The 22,072-nt window shown below is 36.2% G+C and overlaps 1 protein-coding gene across 1 annotated transcript in view; it reads right to left on the bottom strand.

Annotated features, from left to right (window-relative positions):
- LOC149172609 (serine carboxypeptidase 1-like) overlaps positions 1 to 22,072 on the bottom strand; it is a 284,288-nt gene that overhangs the window by 147,054 nt on the left and 115,162 nt on the right. The window contains exons 9-11 of the mRNA XM_089426393.1: positions 13,558 to 13,635; positions 13,374 to 13,445; positions 12,570 to 12,635 (exon numbers count right to left, since the gene is read on the bottom strand). Coding sequence (XP_089282519.1) covers positions 12,570 to 12,635; positions 13,374 to 13,445; positions 13,558 to 13,635 — 216 coding nt within the window. The remainder of the gene's footprint in view (positions 1 to 12,569; positions 12,636 to 13,373; positions 13,446 to 13,557; positions 13,636 to 22,072) is intronic.

Below are 22,072 nucleotides of genomic sequence, written 5' to 3'. Positions count from 1 at the left end.
CCATTAGGAAATAAAGTTGTAAGGTATCTTCCATTGACCTTTGCTGTATTTAAAAGTTGCTCAAAGAAGTAGTGTTAATATTTAATTTTAAATAATAGAAGCCTTAAACAAAAAGGACAATTTCTAGGAAATTAGGTATATTCACATTCTGAAACCACATTTCGATTTTTGTGAAATATTCTCAAAGTTTAGAAGTATTGTAAATCATTTTATGTTTTCAAATTGGTCACAATAAAAAAAGGTTATCAATATCAAAATTGAAACTAATCCAACTTCAGCATCTTCAACTCTTACCTTGTCATCCATACGCTCTTAAGGAGAAAATTTTCCATCCCATTCATCAAAGTTTGTGATTACTCAGAGTGTAATTCTAAAATATTTGATATAAAAGATAAGGGGTCTTATTACAAGCCCGCTTACCATGATCATAGGGAAATAGTTTAACCGAAATTACCAACACTGCATACCAAAACAGGGTAATGGCTTAGAATCATAAGACAAGGGGTCTCATCACGAGCCAGCTTGTTCGGTTAGATTACTACCAGTGAATGGCATTGTCACTCAGCTGGCCACCAAACCAAGACAATGGTTTTTTATCTTACAAAATAATAGAAAAGTAAAAAGAGATACAAAATATGAAAGCATTTTGAATTCATTCTTTTAATCATACTCTGAAATGGATGGGATAATGGACAATAACATGGTTAAAAGGTATCCCTGTCGAAACTATGAACATTTGCTGGCAACAGAGGCTCTACCTATGACAAAGGAGTCAATTAAAAAGCTGATTTGGAAAGGTTTTCTGTTTTGTCATTATCAACCAATAGAGGCCAATTTAAAACTTAGAATGTATCTAATTTTAACAAGAGAAGAAATTAGCAAAGATAGTTTATTTTATTCGGAAGGTATATATACCTAGTTATATTAGAATTTTCCTCTTTGATAAGATTCCTGTTTAAAGAAAGTGTAAGTATTTCAGTACTTCTCAGAGATAACTGTTTCTCCCAGCGAATCGCCAATTGTTGTGCTCTACAACAACCCCCCATTTCATACAATTTTTATCTTTCAAAACTATAATATGAAATGGGTCCCTTTTATATTAAATTGGTATGAACTTATCATTATTCAAAAGGTCTGAAAAGAAATAAAACATTATAAACCTTTTTGATAAATCATTTAATCGGTCTTATAATAAAGAATGAATAATCTTTTATTATTGCGATAAATCGATTGCAAGATCGCATATCGCAATAAAAAAGGATGCATTACTTAAAGACCCATTGATTTTCCCCGATGCGACAATGCACAAATGACTATCGGTTATCGAGAAGGCAAGTGATCCTAACAAAAGTCCCCTCTTCTCTCCGATGCGGTATCGCTATCAGCGATCGGAGATGTGCCATGCATGCATCTAAAGCCCTCGTTTAAAACTCCTGATGCGAATTGGCGATATCGCTATCGGCGATCGGGGATTCCGAATGGACACCAATATAACAACTTAAGCATTCCCCCGATCCCCGATTGCGATAAAGCTAAGCGAAGATTTCAAAAAAGATTGATAAAGCTGGGATATATTATGGTTATTTAGTATTAAAGGCATTTCTCTTCCCGATAGTGATTCACTTACGCTCAACTGCCAAAACATCAAAGCCACGCTTAAATGAATCATTTGGCCAATAAACAATATGATGAGCATTTAAAGGATTGACAGGTTTAAATGACCATTTAATGAAACAGTAAGGCTAAAATCTCTTCAGAGATTGTATCCGCGGCCACCTTAAGTTAAATCCTCCATTATTCATTGATTAATATATCTCGTTCATCTTTGGTTTGCGCCACCAATTCTCCGCATTACATTCATTTTCTCTCCTGTGCAGAGCTCTTCCGAAGCGGCAAATTCAAGCCAAATGGGGAAGAAATCTAAGAAAACTGGAACAGCTTCCGCTTCGGGAGTTACAGGACAACAGATTGCCGATCCAGGATCAAGAAAAAAGGGACTGATATCAGACACCACATGTCTAGGACTCGGTAAAACTACTTGGCTGAGCATCTACAATCTGATTAAGGCCGAAGAGCCTGAGGTAACAACAGTGCAAGCCACAGGAGACCCGACTCGGAAGTCTAATGCTACTCTAAAGGATTCAGCCAACTCTTACCTTCATCGGATAGCAGCCCGAGAACAAATTCTCCCATATACAGATGTTGTGAGATGGGAAATTCAAGAAATCCCAATCATAAACAGGACATTTTGCACCATTGACGGGAGAGTCTTCGGCTCGTTTCAACCTGATGATTTGAGGAAAATGTACCATTTTCCTGCACTGGAGAAGAAGTACAACAAAGCATTCCTGGAGAAATTCAGAAACGAAAACAACATTGAATCAGAACCCATACGAGATTGGAGGCAAAACCTAGCGAAACACAAGCATGAATCTTCGGGTAAGTACTCTATCGATTCCTTGTGTTCTCCTTATTGTTATGCTGCAGTAATGATGTGTAGGTTGTGGGGTTACATGATTCCTTAAACTTCACTATAGAGATGGTACCTTTAATGGAGGCAGCATGCAATAGTGAAAAAATGGATTGGGGAAATATACTGTCTGATAAGTTAGCAACCGCGGTTCTTGAATTCAGAAACAAATCCCGCGTTACTGAAATGTTCATTCCCCCATTTTCCTATAGTGCCTACATCTTAGACACCCTGTGTTTTAATTCCGAATTTCCTGTGCTGGGGTGGAGATGGACTCCACAAGACCCCATGCCCATTCCTTTATACCACTAGAAGTTATGGAAAGCCCACTATAAACACCATTTATTTCAAGTTTGCAATGCTTTTATGTTACCCATTCACTATGCCATTTTTTACAAACCTGCTCCTAAGATTTCTTTACAAGCGGGGATTGACTTGACAGCCATAGGGAGATGGTTCGGAGAAGAAACATTCACCTATGTAAGAGTTTTCGGCAGCCATGCCAAGCCTCATCTCCTCCCTTTGTATATACCCGACAAACTGTTAGCCCGAGAGGTAGCATATCAGATTACATCCGAAGGAGTTACAAAGACTCTAAGGAATAAAAAGAAGCAGGTTTGGCGTTATTTTCCTCTAAGATGTGGTGTCTATGCTCTGCATGACTTTAAACATGCAGAGAAAGAAGCAGATAAGATTAAGGCACTGAATCTCGCCACTCTTCCTAATAGGCGATTTGATCCAAACAAAGTCACCTACAATGCACTTGAACAGGCAAAACTCACTAAATTTGACCATAAAGATGATGATTTTGATGACTTGTTCTCCTCAGCCGAGTCGCTATTCCAGGTTCAATCACTAGCCAGAATGAAATATCACGATGACGGGTTAGTTGAATTTAACAGACTTAGAGAACATAGGTTGCAAACTCTGCCTCTAGATCTGTTAGCAACGACCCTGATGACACAATCAAGCGAGCCTGAGCAGCGACTTAGCAATGAACCTCCTGCTACATCAGAAATTGTTGGAGAAATCCAAAAAAAAGAGCAGAAGGAAGTGCAGAGAAAAGAGCAGGAGGAAGTGCAGAGAAAAGAGCTAGAGGAAATGCAAAGGAAAGAGCAGGAGCAGAGTAGCACGTACATGAATGTAGATGCGCATATTGACCCGAAATTGCTCCAAGAATGGCAACAATTCGACTCAATCATAAGCAATCCTGAGAGCTCAAAGGAAGCTAATACATCAAAAGCGGCTGACACACATGATACGACATGTAAAGAGGTTCCAAGTGGAACCAGCCGCCTACCCCTTTCTACAGGAATAGAGATAATTCCCAAGGATCCTTCATATCAGATCGTTTTGCAAGTGGAGGAGATACCTCCATTGGATGTCTTTTACATCCCAAAGTAGAGGGCTATATTAAAACGACAATGGAAAAGGAGAAGGACTGATCAACCTTCCCTATTCCCTGAACAAACAGTGACAGCCAATGTGGTCTAGAAAGAGGATTTTGATCCTTCTGATGACCTTACTAAATTGTCCCAATATGTTGGAGCCTATTCGGCGGCCACCATGGACAAGGCATCAGAAGTGACTAATCTGTTAAGAGAAAAGGACCAAGCAATTGCCTCGCTACAAGTACAGTTATCGGAGGCACAGAAGAAAGCAGAGCAACTTGAACAACAGTTGTCTACACAACAACAAATAAACAATCATTTGAATAAACAATTGCAGTAAGAGAAACAAAGAATTGATTCAAGTGCAATTCAAAAGCAGAAAGAGCTGTCGGAAGCATTGGCATAATTAAAAGCAATGCATGAAAAGATGACGAAATATAAAGATGAGCAAATTTCTCAATTATCAGCCCAAATAGAAAAGCCCAAGAATCTTCCACAGCGTGCTGAGTTCAGAGCCGAAGCATTACAGATTAACAAAGCATTGGTAACATAGATAAGGATGTTATGTCAATAAATCGCTCAAGAAAAACGCTTATGTGACATAACAACATCAATAATTGATAAATCGGTTGATGCTAGAACAAACTTGGAGTAGGCTGATGAGACCTTGACCAATTTTCTTGAGTGGCAAGACACTGATGAGGGACAGGCAGCTAATTTTCAAAAAATCTTAGAATCCCATAAAGAGATCCTATTTATGGAATGGCAGTCCTAGTTAATGAAGGCAGAGAGAGCAGTTTCCAGATGCAAGTTAACCACAAGTAATTTGGTTGAATTGATTAATGATACTCTCTACTTATCTAACATGATCTCTCAATGTACCCTAGGTAAATTACTATCGCCTAAAACATTAGAGCAGTGATGTTATCAAGAGCTGGAGAAGAATGGGAGATTGATCGCAGGTATTAATAGTTTGACTTGGGACACCTATTGGTTGTTCCTAGTCAAACCATACAGCCAGAGAGCCGCCCTGAAGTGCCTGACAAATGCAATTGAGTGTATCATTCCTGATATACAAGATGCCACATATGCTGCGCAACTCAATTCTCGTCTCAACCGACCTCCAGAAGTGGAACCAATGCTTGCAATATGCCAACTCAGGTCAAAAGGCAAACAACCTAAGTGATGAATCATGCTGCCGACTGCTAGATTGCTATGAGGAAGATACTCCAAATCAAGTTTTACCAATTAAGTAGGATTTTAATTTCATAGTTAGTTAGTTTTAATCAAGTATTTATAGACCCTTTCAATGCATTGGAAAGGGTCGTAAGTTTTTGTATATGACTTAAACCTGAAGTTTCACTACTATACTTCAGGCATATTTTTTTATAAAGACTGGGCCAATTATTCCAATTTTGATAACGAGGCTTTTATGTGCATGTACACTACTGCCTTTATTTAAAAGTATTTCTGCGTCGGAGGAAGGAATTCAAATAGCGATTGATGTTGGGAATGATTTGCAGCTCATATGGTACTATTATCTATGTCTGAGTTCATTCTTTTTATGTGAATTGTTGTTTGATCGCTCTTGCTATTATCAGATATATGTGTGTGTTTTCAACAACATTCTTTACAATTTCCACTATTGGATGTTTACAACATGCTTTTCTTTTATCATACATGTATCGGTAATATAAAAGGATAAGTGTAACAATGTTTTGTTAATCAGTTTGTTCAACTATTTGAACAAAGCAATCATTAAGTGAATGAATGTCTATGTTTATTGTGTAGAGTCATCTATATGCCTATCAATGAACAGAGATCATCAAGTGTTGCACTTAAAAGAATAGAAGCCTCCCGGGATAGAATAGTCATTTATGTTTTTGCTATTAGAATAAGTCATCCATTCATTATCATTTATTAGAAACCAATCACTCATCCATCCCCTTTTTATTCATTATTGGGAAACTGGTCCCATTATATCCAGTCGGAGCCACCATCCCAAATGGAAAAGGAGCTGTATTAAGGTCCGGACCGGGTGGTTATCCCCCAATGTTGATACAACGATTTTCGGGGCATCAATAGGTCTCTATATATATCTCATTTCTGCCTTTCTCCTAATCAGAATTGAGGAGAATTGCCACCTTATAAAGCATTTTACTGTGTGCAAACCTACCAATTCTGTCCATTACCTGTAACGCTCCATTAATTCACTGTCTGCCAGAAATCTGTTGCCTCTCCTACTTCACCTCTGGCACTGTATATGCTGCACCTAACTCTGGCTATTTTGAGACTCTCTTCTACGTATCCTGACCTCTGTCACTGTGTACGTTTTTGCTACATGAGGATTTGAAATAATATTCAATCTGTTTCTGGTAGAGCCTCGCCTCCGGACCACACTAAAGAGTTTACTGTGTAGCTGCATTGTGAGACTGTTCACTGGTCCGCTTGATCGAATCACATGGTATGTATTGAACCATTTTTAGTGTTGGTCTATTTTGAACGCTGGTCCATTGAACTATTTTGAAAGGTGTTGAATATCGAACTCTTCATGGCATATTGTAAAATGGTATGGGTTGAATATTGAACTGTTTTAAATGTTGTGAGTTAACACTGTCTCCATCACATGAATTGCGCCTTCCTCCACACTCAAAAATGGTGATTCCAACTCGTTGTAATTCAAGAATCTGAAGAATCGAACATGTGACTTGAACCTCGCAAGGCGCCACGAAGAAAACCTGGCAGAGGGTGTCGAAGCCACTGAAAAGAAGCCGTGACTTTAGCAAATAAGAGAGGCACATCATTTGTGCTCCTAGAGCTTTCAGCAAAGGTAGGATGCGTATCTCTCCTATCCCTCTCTAAATAGCGACATTGATTCTGGATACTTGTGCCCTTTAATTTGGCATATTTCGGCTCCTACTTCCTAACCATTCTGCTTCTGTTAATTCGTCTACCTGGGAAATTGTACAGAAAACAAGGCAGTCCCTGCAACTTCCTTTGTTGCTTCCTGGGCTTAAATGGGTAAATCCTAGACCATTATTAGGTTTTGTATGGATTTAATCCGTGTTTCTTTCCCATGAGGGCTCCACATGAAGGGCTCTGTTGGATTCGATCCCCGAGACCTGTAATATCGCAGCGGTCGAGTCTCCTCGAGAATCAAACCTGACCCCGGTTCCCCGAATCCTATAAAATCGCAGCGGCCAACTCTCCTCCTCCTCGAGAATCAAACTTGAATTCGCCACCTGAGCGTATGGGATCATTCAATGTAACAGTCCAAGAGTCAATGTAATATATGTCAGAGTGGTATGCCGAGCGTTATGATTATTGTAGTCAATGAGTGTGGAATCACGTCCTCTGGCTTCCAGTTCTTCATCATATATTCTTCGCACACTTTTCCCTTCGCTCGTATGATTCAGATGTTTTGATTCACTCAAGGCCGGTTTCAGAGCTATTAGTGGACTCTGCAATTGATCCAACATAAAAGTATCTGTCTATTCTCTCCACAAGGAATAAAAACTGTTCGATTTCAGTATGTTAGTCCAGCGTTGAATATTTTTTTGAAAGTCATGAATCTATTATGGTGTGAGTTGTGCGATAAACAATTTTTATAAGTGTGCTCCTCATTAAAGCCTGTGTGCCCTCACCTACTGTCAAACTCATTATGCATTAAATTGTATACACTCTCTATGAAGACCATGGTCGTGTCTTGTGCTAGGACTATTTATGCATTGTTTTTATGTTGAAAAGGCCAACTTAGCTTCTAGACCAAGTTCATATTGCTTTCCTGGTCATCTTTCTCTGCTAGACAAGAGGGACACATTGTTTCCAGCATAACATTAAGCAAGTTTATAAATATCACTTTTGTCTTCTCTGAAAAAAAAACTAGAACGAGTCCCAGGAGCCTGCATAATAGCTATTTGCAGAAAATCATTTAAATTTTGATAAAGGAATCTACACAGGGTAGATACACGAGCTATCACTATAGCTATAGTTGCTCCAAGTTTCCAGTCCTTCATTTCTACATTGACTACTCTTGAAAGGAGACCAACAATTGATTCAAGTATGTCATTGATCATTCATGTGTTGTAATCAAGGTTTGATTAAGGAAGACCCCAACCTAAAGGTTTTCTCATAAAACAAAAATTTGATTTTCTACTTTCGGATCGACAAAGAGACATCAGTTCACTATTGCAGACTTGAATTCATGATTTATGAAAACAATGTATTATGCATAAAGGTTAAGTCTTCCATGTATAAGGTTCTTAAGAGCAGCGTAGTAATTTTGTGATGATCTTACAATCAAGGAACGGTTGCAATCGCTGATAACTTTGGGCAAATTGATCAAGATCTCAAGTTGAGGAAAAGAGGACATTGTCTATAGGTTGTTCATTTGGAGTTAAGGAAATTATCGATAAAGGGGCGTGGACTTGTCCTATAGCAAATCATGAACTAGTTGCAGAGTGGCACTTCTGGTAGCAGCGTACATCACTACAAATATCTTCATTCAATTATTACATAAAGTTGAAGTGGACTATTGTTTTCATTCATATCTGGTATCTCAAATATTGAAGTGGACTATTGTTTTCTTTGAAGAAAGTGGCAAGATCAGAGAATATTAATTCATACCCCAGTCAAGGCATATGAGCATTCAAGTCCTGTCCATGACATGGTGTTATAATTGTTGAAGTTTTGTTAGCCATTATTTCTGATTCAAAAGGGAAGGAGTATTTGAAGGATCCAAGCAAGTTTGCAGTTGTTGCTGCCCGAGTTGTAGTATTAAAACTCATTATAGTCTCTGTCTACATATATATGCATTGATTCCTTGATGCATTTGTTCCACATTTATAAAGGATATTGTTGTGTACTGCGAGTGGGTATTACTTTTCTGCACTGAGTAGTCGTTGTGATCATTTTTTAGGGTGTAAATCTGACATTGAAGAAAAAAATGGCTAGAATTAGTGAAGCATTAGAGTTCCTTAAAACTCTCATATTGTCTACTAATCGTGATACATTAAAATTCAACAAAGTTTCTCTCACAAACATTCAAGTCTGTCTACAAAATGCACAAGAGAAAATTGATTTTTTGTAGCTTGAAACTCAGCTACAACAAGAAGAACTAAAACAGAGGAGTCATTCTGAACATGTTCTTGTTTAGAAAATTGAGACTACAACCCATGAGAAGCAAGTCAATAACATTACAGTTGGTTCAAATTTAGTACCCAATAAAGCATCATTTGTACATGCAGATGTAGAAACTCAGTCTGCACTTCCCAAGCCCATCATCAGACCTTGGGAAAAACTTGTCCACAACAAGCACAGAACTGGTCTTGGATATGACAAGGACTTGTCCTTTCATATTCCAGACTATGCCAAGCCCATTCAGTTTCAGAGTGCTGGATTCATTCATGACAGTTCACCTGCTCCTCATGACAGTTCACCTCTAGCTGTTCCAGACTCTGCCCCTCTTCAACAGCAACAACAACAAAAACAACAATAGATTGTGAAATGCCAACATTGTGATCGAGTTAGCCATTTGAAAGATCATTCTTTTGATCTTCATCCATGTAAGCACTATCATAAACCCAGTCATTCTTCACACAGATGCTTTAGAAACAAACGTCCTGCAAGAACAAAGATTCATCTTGGATGGATCGCTTCTTGGCAATGGGCATCAACATCCAAGAAGATATTCCAATCACATGTCAGAACTTATTCTAGAGTATTGAATAGTCTTGCGGTTGAGTTTTCTCCATCATCTCACCTTGTATCTGACGGAGGGGAAATGATGGTCATCTACAATCTTGAAAGTCACATCAAGTGAGTGTGAGCCACAACCTACCACACCTGATTGAGAGTTGTAGCCAGAGACAAAGATGTCCCTGAGCATGCCTTCAGTTGGTAATCTGGGACACTTCCTCTAGTAGAAGACTTCAGCTTCTTGCCAGTTTCGGAAGAATTCCAGGAAAAAAATTGAGAACACTTCCTCTAGCAGAAGACTCCAACTTCTTGCCAGTTTTGGAAGAGTTCCAGGAATTTCATTAAGCATTCGAGAGTTGTTGGTCATCCTTAAACCATCACAGGTTGAGACTTCCCTTTTTAGGTTGAATTTCTCCCTTTTATGCGAGGTGAGACCCCCCTTTCATGGTTGAAGGTTTCCCTCTTCAAAACAATAGGAGGACTTCCTCTAGCAGAAGACTTTAGCTTCTTTCCAGTTTTGGAGGAGTTTCGTGAACTGCACTAAGCGTTCCAGTGTTGGTGGTAATCCTTAAACCACCGCCTTTTATACCAACATTTCAGAGAGCACATTCAGCCTAGTGCTGCCATGTATTTTTGCAAATTTTGTATTACAACTTTCTTCTTGGACTCATACATAACCCTTCGAATTAAGGGGGGGAATGTTGGACACCTAATCCTCAATGGGTTAGTGTGGAAGCCGAATAGACAAAAGGAGTCTAAGAGACCTTGGGATGTGAAACCCAATCGTCACATAATGTACTATAAATGTATATCTCTTGTTAATAAAAATTGTACTCTCATGTTTTATCTTTCATATTTCTCTTGCTATCCATGTGTGTTTAACAAAATATGAGGATGGAGGGAATAAAGAAAGGTATAATGCAAGTCTAGTGGTAAAATGGTTTGCACAAAAAATATTGATATTACAAATTTTTTTTTGCCCATTGTTAAGATTCCATCCATAATAGTTATTCTTTATCTTATTGTTCCTTTAAACTTCAAATCTCAACAACTAGATGTCAAAGAAACATTCCTTCATGGCTATTTGAAGGAGGATATTTATATGGACCAACGAGATCCATTTAAAAAAATGGTTTATTCAGAATTTAGTTTTCAAATTGGAAAGAAGCCTCTATGGGCCAAAATAGTATCCATGTTAGGGGTATAAGAATTTTTTATTCATTTGTGTTGAAAGATGGTTTTAAAATATTAGAGGATGATCATTTTCTTTACATCAAGAGATATGAAGAAAGGTACATTATATTATTGCTATGTGTGGATCATATGTTAATTGTTGGACATGATAACAATGTGATCAACACTTTGAAGAAGGATTTGGGCAACATACTTGCAATGCAATACTTGGGTCTAGTACAACAAATAATAGGGAGGAGAATTATACATGACCTTAGGAATAAAAATTTGTGGCTCTCATAAGAAAAATATATTGAAAAGGTGTTAGACATGTTCAATATGAAGGACTGTCACACCACTAGGTACACCCCTTGCACCTAACACCAAAATCTATGTTGACTTATGCGAGTGTGAGGATAAGGAGAAAGAGGAAATGAGAAGGACTCCTTATGCTTTAACAGTTGGTGGTATAATGTATGCCATGGTGAGTACCCATCCAAATATTGCTAGTTCAATCAAAGTTGCAAGTAGGTTTCTTGCAAATCTAGGAAAACAACATTGACAAGTAGTAAAGCCATTTTTCATATTTCTCAAAGGTACTAGTAATTATTGTCTATTTTTAGGTAACAATAATACCAAACTTAAATATTATGAAAATGCAAATATGACTAGAGATTTGAGCAGTAGAAAGTCCACCAATCATTATTTATATACTTTTGTTGGTGCAACAATTTCTTATGTGTCCAAATTTCAGAAGGTAGCAACTCTCTCCGCAAAAGGTTAAGAATATATAACTGCAATAGAAGCTTTTAAAGATATTCTATGGATGCAATTATTTCTACAATACTTGGGATTAAAGAAAGAAAAATATGTCTAACATTATGATAGTGAGAGCCCTATTCACTTACCAAAAAAGAAGCATATCATTCTAAAATAAAGCATGTTGCTGCTAGATATCATTGGACTCACCACCCACTAGATGAGATATTCTATGGATGCAATTATTTCTACAATACTTGGGATTAAAGAAAGAAAAATATGTCTAACATTATGATAGTGAGAGCCCTATTCACTTACCAAAAAAGAAGCATATCATTCTAAAATAAAGCATGTTGCTGCTAGATATCATTGGACTCACCACCCACTAGATGATGGGCTAATATTATTGGATAAAATACACAGAGAGCCTACATGTTAACAAAAGTATTTCCAAGAGACAAGGAAGAGTTTTATTGGGAGATTGTTAATCGTTAATGTAGATATAGTTAATGTAGATATAGTTACGAATGAATGCAAATATTTAAGTGTGAGTTCAAATATGGTTGAGTGAGAGTGTAAATAATTTTAATTTTATTACTACTTGAGTATAACTAAGACTTCTAGAATATAATGGAAGCTTCTCCTCAATTATAATGAAGGATTCTTATGGAATATAACCAAGAATTCTTCTATAAATTGGATTGATTTCAATTAGTTCTTAGCATTGAGAAATTGAGAGTTGAGCTCAGAGGATAAGATGATTTTAATTATTATTATAGTAATAAAAGAGTTTCTAATCTTTCCCAAGTGTCTTTTCCTATACACTATTTGGTTTTCCAACAATTTTTTGGTGTTGTGATTCTCAATCACTTTATATTTTATTTCATTTACTGGAAAACTTTATATTTTCTGCTATAGTTTCTTAACAAAATCGATGTTCCCCTCCCCACATACACATGAAATTTAACTCCTTGCCTCTGTAAGTAAGAAGTATAAATACCCAAATCAAGGCATACAAACAAGGACATGAGTGTGCCAAAAATGTGAAAAAAAAACCTTTTTTAGTTAAAAGAGCATACCGTTTGTGCATGAATAGCCTTTCTCACGGATTTGTCATTACACCAAGTATGAGCAATGCTTAAATCCTGATTTAACAAAGTAAAGAGAGTTGCTTTAGAGAACTCAAACATGAATTACTAAGTTGCAGAAAGTTATAAATACCAATGGGAAAAAATGTTTGAAATAGTACACCAGATATAAGTATGAAGAAAATTCTACAATTTGATAGCTAATAGATGATTCATAGTATCACTTGTGCAATTACAATAAATGTTCTAGAAATGTAAAACCAAAAAAAATATACTACATCATTAAAACTTCAAATAATCATCATGTTCTACCATCTTGGAATTTGGAAAATAACAATCAAACAATACAGATATAGCAAAATTGATGTGGTTAATATTGATACAACAATAATATTAGGACTGAAGGAACTTAAGACAAATAATGAATTTCAACACTTCAATGCATGACATGAGGATGCCACAAAAGCCACTACTACGTTCACAAAAGCCATTTCTTCAAATTTGATGAAGAAATGCATTGTAATTCCCTTGAATGGTTATTATTGCGTATTGTCACGTAGCAATGATCTATGGCATTTGGTGGAGACACCCTATTAAGCCAAATGCTCCATTATTTTTTATAGGTTTCAGTTGTGTTAGTTTTTTTCGCTTACTTTTCTGAACTTATTATTACTTCATCTAGTCTATATGTTTGTTTATTTCGTGAATGTGCAATCCTTAATTGTTTTTGCGGAGATAATATTTAGTGCTTGCCGATTATGAAATATTTTGGGAATATTAATCCTATACCCTTACCGTACACCCGATTTCAGTGGCGTTGATGTAGCATGGCTCAAGAATGTCATATACGTAAAGTCTTGAAACCACCTGCACATTCAATGACAAAATTAGAGGCTTTTAGCATGTATGCAAGCCATGAAAAAATTCTCACAACACAACTTAGGCATTAAAAAAATCGAAACAAAGAAAAAGGGGTTACCTCCTCTATTACAGCTACTTTGCTTTGACATACAACATCTTCATTGTCATAATTTCCCTTACAAGCATTGAACGCTTCCTACAATGTTTAGACAATTGATCAGCAGTACAGTAGATAACAACATAGACATCATTGAAACTCAAATATGAATTTAACTACACATTATTAGTGCCTGCACGTTGAAAGTAAATTTTACAAGACTAATTGAAATTAGTAGTTGAGTAGGTTTTACCATGTTGGAAGTACCAACATGTGTAGTAATTGAGTTATGGTAGAGATAAGTGAGGAATGCGATGACAGAGATCTACTCTAGGGACAAATTTGCAAATCGTCAAATCCAGGGATCCGACGATTACAATACACTCGAAAGAAAGAGTGAATAACGAAAGTGCAGAGTATATGTCAGGCTTCAAGGGATGTCGGAACGAAAAAAAGAATGTTATAATTATTCCAAACATATAATCGACCTAACCACAGAGTAATACATTGATTTCCTATTAACTGCATCGAACGCTTCAGACTAAAGGCTACCCACTATGAGAAGCCTCATTGCTGCTACACTCTACATGAGGACTAATGGAATTGGACGTTCTGTTATGCTTGCTTTGGATATCCATGCATGGATGGAGATCATTAGCATTGGAATGGGTTAAATCAAATTCTCATGACAAAAGTATGGATATTCGAAAATAATTTCATTACCTTCGAGAGGAAGGAGATCAAGTTGGCGGCTGATTTGTCAACCAAGCTTAAAATAAATTATTGACTTATTTGTTAAAGTCCGAGATTATGAACTGAACACATACTGGTGGTTGGTTGACGGAAATATGTAACCATGGGGAACTCAGCAAGGAAGCCACAACCTGTTCTTGGATAGGGTACGAAGAAGCCACTTGAGATGCAATGGAGCTGCTTAGAGTTTATTCTAGGTATGAAAAATAAAACTTCTACATGGATGGATGTCTATCTCTTGTCTATTGCTTTTGATGGATTTTTGTAAATGGAAACCTTTCTAATGTGATCCCATTCATTCAAATATTAATGTAGAGGAATAATGCCCTTATGTTTTATGATATGCGGCAGAAGATTTTGGTTCCTTGGTGGACGGAACATACATTGAATATGGAACTAAAGATATTCACTTTCTAGCTGATAGTCACTTAATATGAAAAACGCCTCTTATCTTCTCTTGGACTTTGCGTTACTATTTTTTTCTTCTCACACACTTTACGTTACTCTTTTCATGGATTTTAAATGAAAACAAATTCTTCAAGGTTTATCAACAATATAAAAGCTTGATTGTCGTATTAAATCTTAGCACATTAAAATTGTAGGTCTAAACTACAAGAGGGCTAAGCCGTAAAGGAAATCATATCACTAACTTTTCATTAACTCCCTAAACTCATTTGGGAGCCACTCAAATAGCTAACTTTTCAATAACTCACTTGTTAGAGATAATTATTTAATGGTTGCGTCACCTTCACACTCTTTAACCCTTTGATGACATCACTAAATCAATTGGTCAAGATCCTAAGGGGCAACCACCTCAACCAACTCTTCCAGATCCAAAGGGATAAACACTTCCACAACTTGTGGAAAAGTGAAGGGGAAATTAAATGACTTAAAATTTGTATTAATGGATGAATGACATAGAAGGAGCGATGTGAGTGACGGTTGTAAGGAAGCTATGGTTCTATAGTTTGCCACAATAGTAGAGGAGTATCCTTATCAGTTTTCGCTACACTCTAAACATCTCTATAATTTAATGTGATCATGCCTTATCTTTATCTTCTAATAGTTTTGACGTTTCACACTTATTTAAAATCAAGTGTGTTATGAAACCAGCTCACAAAAAGATAGAAAAGAGAGATCAACGCCTTAGAATTCAGCCTCTTCAAGGGGGCAACCTCCTTTACATTACACAAATGAACAATTCTTCTATGATACAAATGAAAATACCTCCTTTCTATATATAGGAGTCTAAGGGGTCATAACATAATGAGAGCCGACATAACAATAATAATGTAAGGGCACAATAATAACAATAATGGGCTTCTATGAGGCACAATAGTAACAATATGGGCACTACATGGGTACATCAATATAATAAGTGGGTTGTACTAATAACAATAAGGAGTTACACTAGTAGTATAAGGGCCTAACATGCCCCTCTCCTTCAAAAAGCGTTGTCCTCAATGCTTGAGTAGTTCTTGATGCTTCTGTATAAAATTCTTGTCCTCTCATGTGGAATCTTCAGCAGGTAAGTTCTTCCACTTGATGAGATACTCCAAAATTGATCGATTTCGTAGCTGTTGGGTTGTTGTTTCAGTGACATCTCCAGGTTCCAATATGATTTTTCCTTCCTCTTCAATTTTTGGCAATAATGTTTGAATTGGGATATTTTGCAACTTTTGAATAAGTGGCCATACTTCTTCAAACTTCTTCCATTCATCCCTTGCTTCATTTATCCAATCTGGTTGGATAATAGAAATAGCACAAAACAATGCTTCCACATCCTCATCCTTGAGGAGTCTTCCCATTCGGTAAGGTCGCCATTTTTTAAGTGCATGTAGTATTGCCAACATTTCCTTCTCATAAATAGCTTGCTTGAGATGTACCAGTAACAATACCCAATCACCTACATCAAAACATTTTTCACTACGATGTTGATCTACCTATTGTTTTGTTTGATTTTGCACTGAAGTGGCATTATCCTTTAAAAGTTGGAGCACTTGTTGTTGATGCTCGATGTGATCTTTCACTACTTGAACCTTTTTATTTTTGATATGTCCTTCTATCTCTAGAGTTTGAGGAGTGGTAATTTCTTCCAATCCTTTACAAGATATGGTCAGATTCATTTCTTGATGCTCGATGTGATCTTTCACTTCTTGATATGTCCTTCTATCCTAATAGTTTGAGGAGTGGTAATTTCGACCACTGAATTACAAGATATGGTTGGATTCATTTCTTCTTTTTCGATGTGATATTTCACGTTTTGCACCTTTTTCTTCTTGATATGTCCTTCTACCTTGAGAGTTTGAGGAGTGGTAATTCTTGCCAATGCTTTACAAGATATGGTCTGATTAATTTCTTCTTTCTCTGGCGTGGGGTCCTGGCGTATATCCCCTTCTTTTGATGTTTCTTGATCCTTTTCTTCCTCCTCTTCATATTCTATGTAAAATAATTTCTTCTCAGCACATTTATGACCTTTAGTACATTTGCTATCACAATTGTAACAAAGCCCTTTTTCTCTTTTTTCTTCCAATTGTTGTGGTGTAACCCTTGTAGGTTATTGAATTCTAAGAGAAAAAACACTTCCATATTTATAGTTGTGAGGGGTATGCTTCCTCGTTTCCATAATTTTTCTTTCCACTATGTCACAAATCCCTTTTACTCTTTCCAATTGTTGTGGTGTTACTCTAAAGAAGGTGTTGCTCTTTGTATCCTCATAATGTGCTATCATTTCTTCCATGAAATTTGACCACGTAACAAGTTGTTTACGAGAAAAAAGCCCTTCATACCATAAAAATTGATCTAGTTCTAAATATGAAGATGCAATACATACCTTTTGTAACAGTGGTACACCATGTAGATCAAAATATTGCTCCATCTGAGGTATCCAATTTATGGGATCCTTGCCATCAAACTTCCTCATCTTGCTTTTTCTTGATTTTAGGAGCTCAATCTTGAAATGACTGTAATTTTGTACTTTCAGATCTTTAAGTTTTGAAATTGCGACTTGTAGTAGCCCTCTGTGTCCTATTTCCAATGCCACCAGTCTGATTCAAATTGGATTCTCCAAGAAAGAGTTATGCACAATCTCCCAAGATGACCTGATTATAGACCTTTCGAGAAGAGAAAACTTGTATGAAGTGCCACGTGTCACTTTTTGACCTTTGGCACTGAAAAATATATACAAGAAACTACAATCTGTCCTCTTTCTATATCTACTTACAAAATTTCAATCTGATGTTCAGAGAGAAAGTTATGACGATTTTCGCCAGGTCACCTGTTTGGAATTTAATTTAGGAGTCTGCAAAAAGACCCACTTCCTCAGATCATATCTCCGCAAATATAGCACGACAAACTCTGAGATTTGGACTTGAGCTTCAGTGCGATGGCTTTTAAAATGGTTTTTTTTTAGCTTTTGAAATGTCGCAGAAAAAAGTTATGGCGAAAATGCCACGACGACCTGTTTGGAGCAGCGAAACCCTAGAATCCAAAGCTCTGATACCAAATTTTATGAAACCAGCTCACAAAAAGATAGAAAAGAGAGATAAACACCTTAGAATTCAGCCTCTTCGAGGGGGAAACCTCCTTTACATTACACAAATGAACAATTCTTCCATGATACAAATGAAAAGACCTCCTTTCTATATATAGGAGTCTAAGGGGTCATAACATAATCAAAGCTGATATAACAATAATAATGTAAGGGCACAATAATAACAATAGTGGGCTTCTATGGGGCACAATAGTAACAAGATGGGCACTACATGGGTACATCAATATAATAAGTGGGTTGTAATAATAACAATAAGGGGTTACACTAGTAGTATAGGGGCCTAACAAAGTGGGTCTAGTGGATTAGTAGTGGATCAATAGCTAGGTATATACATACCTACTACATATTAATCTCATTATTTGTTACTCCGAGTAGTAGTCTCTCTTTATCTTATCAATCTTCCACCATCTCCCAACATCTGTACAACTTTCCACATTTAGTGAATTGATCACCATTGTCACTATTTGTTGATGATAGTGAAGAGAATATTGTATTCCCATTTTCGGCAAACAAATGAATAAGCTCAAGGCAAAGATTATATTATTCGGTAGATATGTGCATATTCTCTGTGGTATCCACGATATGCCAGGAAAATTTCTCTTTAGATGGCCAAGATGAGCTAGAACTTCAAAATCATTTTGCCCTAATGTTGATTATGATTCTATACTACAACCTATCAGAGTATTTTTTTGGTTATATATATTTGGAATGATCATTGAGGCATAGCCATAGTTGCTACATAGAGTAGCTATGAATTGGAGGATTTCAATAGTCTCTAGGAACTTTTTGACGAAGGAAATTATGAATATTGACCTATTAGAATGATACCATTGTTGCATTCTCATGAGTTTTTGGGATAAGGTATAGAAAGCAAGTTGATCAAGAAAAAAAGATAGCTCGAACAAATGTTCAAGAGACATTGTTGAGGGACAACAAAAGAAAGGATTGAAAAACTTTTGGCCTTATTCAACAAGCCTTAGATGATGTGATATTTCCAAAAGTTTCAAATGTAAAAGAAGGCCTACGAAACTCTTGTATGTTGTTAATAGGATGTATCCAAAATGAAAAATGTCAAGTTACATAATCTATTTTGAGAATTTGAAAATGAAAGATAGTGAAATCATGGATAGTTTTATGAATTAGGCCATAAGTACTATTAATCAATGGAGAGAGTATGGATATGGCCACTCAAACAATAGAGTGATTGAGAAAGTCCTCCATAGCTTGCCAAATAAATTTGACCTGGTGGTTGTATCAATAGAAGAGTCTAAAGACACAAGTCAAATGAAAATTGATGATTTGACTAGTTTCCAATAGCACATTAATCGAGGATGACTATATAATAGCAAATTAGAGACCACCTTCAAAACTCAACTACAATTTAATAAAGGAAGAGGCAATGGGATGTCTAGTAATAGAGGAAGAGGTGGAAAATTAGTTGATATAAATATGTACGTGAGATAATTCTAAGCATGAGGAAAAATATTAGAACCACAATTCTAATTTTAGGGGGAGTAATAGCAAAACATGGTAGCAAGGAAATGAGAGGTACCATAAGTCTAAGGTACAACATTATTATTGAAAAAAATATGGTCATTTTGCTAACAAGTGTTCGAAGAAGCATGTAGACACTCATAAGTAGCATGTGCATATGATAGAAGAGTCTCAAGATAATGAAATAAATTGTTTTTTACCTCAAGAATTTTCAAATGCTATTTGGTTTGTGGATAGTGGTTGAAGCTATCACATGATTGAAAATATAGATTTGTTTGTGACCATAAGTGATATTATTTAAAGAATGGTCAAGTAGGGAAATGATAATAAGGTATGTGTTAAAGGTATATGAGTGATTTTTGTTTATACTTAAAATGGTGAAAGAAGAATAACATATGATGTGTATTATGTATCTTATCTAAAATGTAATTTGTTGAGCATTTGACAACTAATAGAGAAAGAGTACAGAGTGCCCTTCAAGAATAAAGTATGTACAATCATTGATAAATATCCAAGCAAGAATTTGCAAGGGTGGAGATGACCAACAATAGGATGCTTCTGCTTATAATGAGAAATGAGCTATCTCCCTCATTGAATGGTTATAAAACTGAGAATTTGGATGAATCTTGGTTATAAAATTTAAGATATAGTCATTTATATTTTCTGTGGTTAATATTTCCTCTAAAACAAATAGATGGTGAATCATGAAAGGATTACGAGTATTCAACAATCAATAAGCTCATGTGGGAGCTGTGTATGTGCAAAGTATCATAGAGAGAAAATTGAATCTAGATTTTCATATAAAGAGAAAGCTCCACTAGATATTTTACACACAAATTTTCGTGAATGGACTCAAATACCCTCATTGGGTGGTAATGTTTACTTTTTAACTTTTATTGATCACAACACTAAAGACTTGTCAAACAAAAATTTGAATTTCTTACTATATTTAAGAAGTTTAAAGCTATGCTTGAAATGAAAAGTGGAAAATATATTAAAATTTTAAGATGGTGGTGAATATATGCTAAATTATTTCATTGAGTTTTGTTAGTCTCATGGAATCAATAAACAATTTACTATAGGCTATATTCTAAAATGGAGTCATTGAAAGGGAAAATAAACCAATTATGAATATGACTCAAAGCATGATGAAGGAAAAATAATTAAAATTGAATAGTGTAGACTGAATTACATTGATCAAATAATATTACATATAAACATGAAATGTCGTCTCAAGATAGGGCAACTGTCTTGGACACATAATCAATTAATTGAGATAATATCTCAACTGCAGAATAATCTAGGAATCAACTAGATCTAAACAACTCCTATAGAATAGGAACAAACTCCTTTACATAGAAAGAATCAAAACTCAGACAAGTAGGAATTCTATTTTCAAGTCGCCCCCTTAATGACTACTTGTCTTGATCTGAATCAACAAAGATCTACATATGGTCCAATCTACTAATTATAACTTGTACCGTGTTCATTCAAACATCATCAAATTGTGAATGTCCATATAAAGGAACAAACATCTAGTGAAATGCATGGGCGCCAAAACACTGCAACCACCAGTCTACTCAGAAGTTCTTCACGTACATGGTTCATCCAACCTCTAGATAAATTTCCCCTAAATACAATTTCACCTCATGGAGTCTACAACCAAAATGGTCCACGCAAGTGTACCAATCCTGCATGACAGACTCTTAGAGGGTGTTAAAAACCCTGTAATAGTGGGAACACATGACAAAGGGGTATGCATGCCTCTCTAGGTCTTACAGGAGGTACATAAAACATTTCAAGGACCACAACTAACCATTACAAAACAATATACTACGTGTAGATTTGCTATAATTACAATATGTGACTCATACTTTATCATGGTCATGAGTCTATTCTACATAGTCAAACAAAATTTCACTATGCTACACTTTGGATCATTTTCCACTCATCTTGGATGCACCACACTATTCATATGCTAGAGCACACCACTGTGTTCACACTTGAATATTTCCATCATAGGCTTTGTTATTTTGAGTCTTTGGCATCTTCATTTTTAACTTTGGCAGATTCGTCTTGGATCTCCATGCTTTAACTGTCATAAGTTAGAGTTGTGAATTCTGACCAAATGACTTCATATTGAAGTCACGAATTTGAATATGCAAACTTTGAAGACTTGTGCACCTTTACCCGTACCAAAAAAAAACAACGATATAAGCACAATAACAATATAACCACAAGTGATGACCATTATTTTATATAATAATAAAAAAAAAAACTTTGTCCTCAACCATGGACACCACTATATTGAACACTCCACCCACTATGGTGGTGATTAACATGGTGATCAGTGTGGTCGCATACACTTTCTTACTCCCAAGTTTTTCACCGAGCCAGATAAAAAACAACTAGCTTGCAAATGTTCCACACATGGCCACACCATTCACTGTTGTCGGCATGGAGCAGCTTCAAAAACACCTTTTTTTCATGCTACACCAGTCGATTCAAGAAGGACAGACCACCCACAATTTTCTAGAGCAAAGACCTCTGATATCAAAACACCTCTATCTCCAGCCCAAGGGGGGAATATTTTCTTGCTAGAGGGCTTGATCATATGGTTTTGTGTGCCATAATATTCTTCGCCTCTTCCCATGGATAATATAGCCGAATAAACCTATTTCTCCATGACTAAATCTACAAAAAATTAGATATTTAAGCCTCCACACAAATTTTCAC

Source organism: Pinus tabuliformis, chromosome 4_2 (genome assembly GCF_031772625.1).
Source record: "Pinus tabuliformis cultivar Carrire ecotype Pingquan chromosome 4_2, CPIR1, whole genome shotgun sequence".
NCBI classification, from domain to species: Eukaryota; Viridiplantae; Streptophyta; class Pinopsida; order Pinales; family Pinaceae; genus Pinus; species Pinus tabuliformis.
The sequence above is the reverse complement of the archived record's forward strand: the minus strand, read 5'-3'. Positions and strand labels throughout refer to the sequence as shown.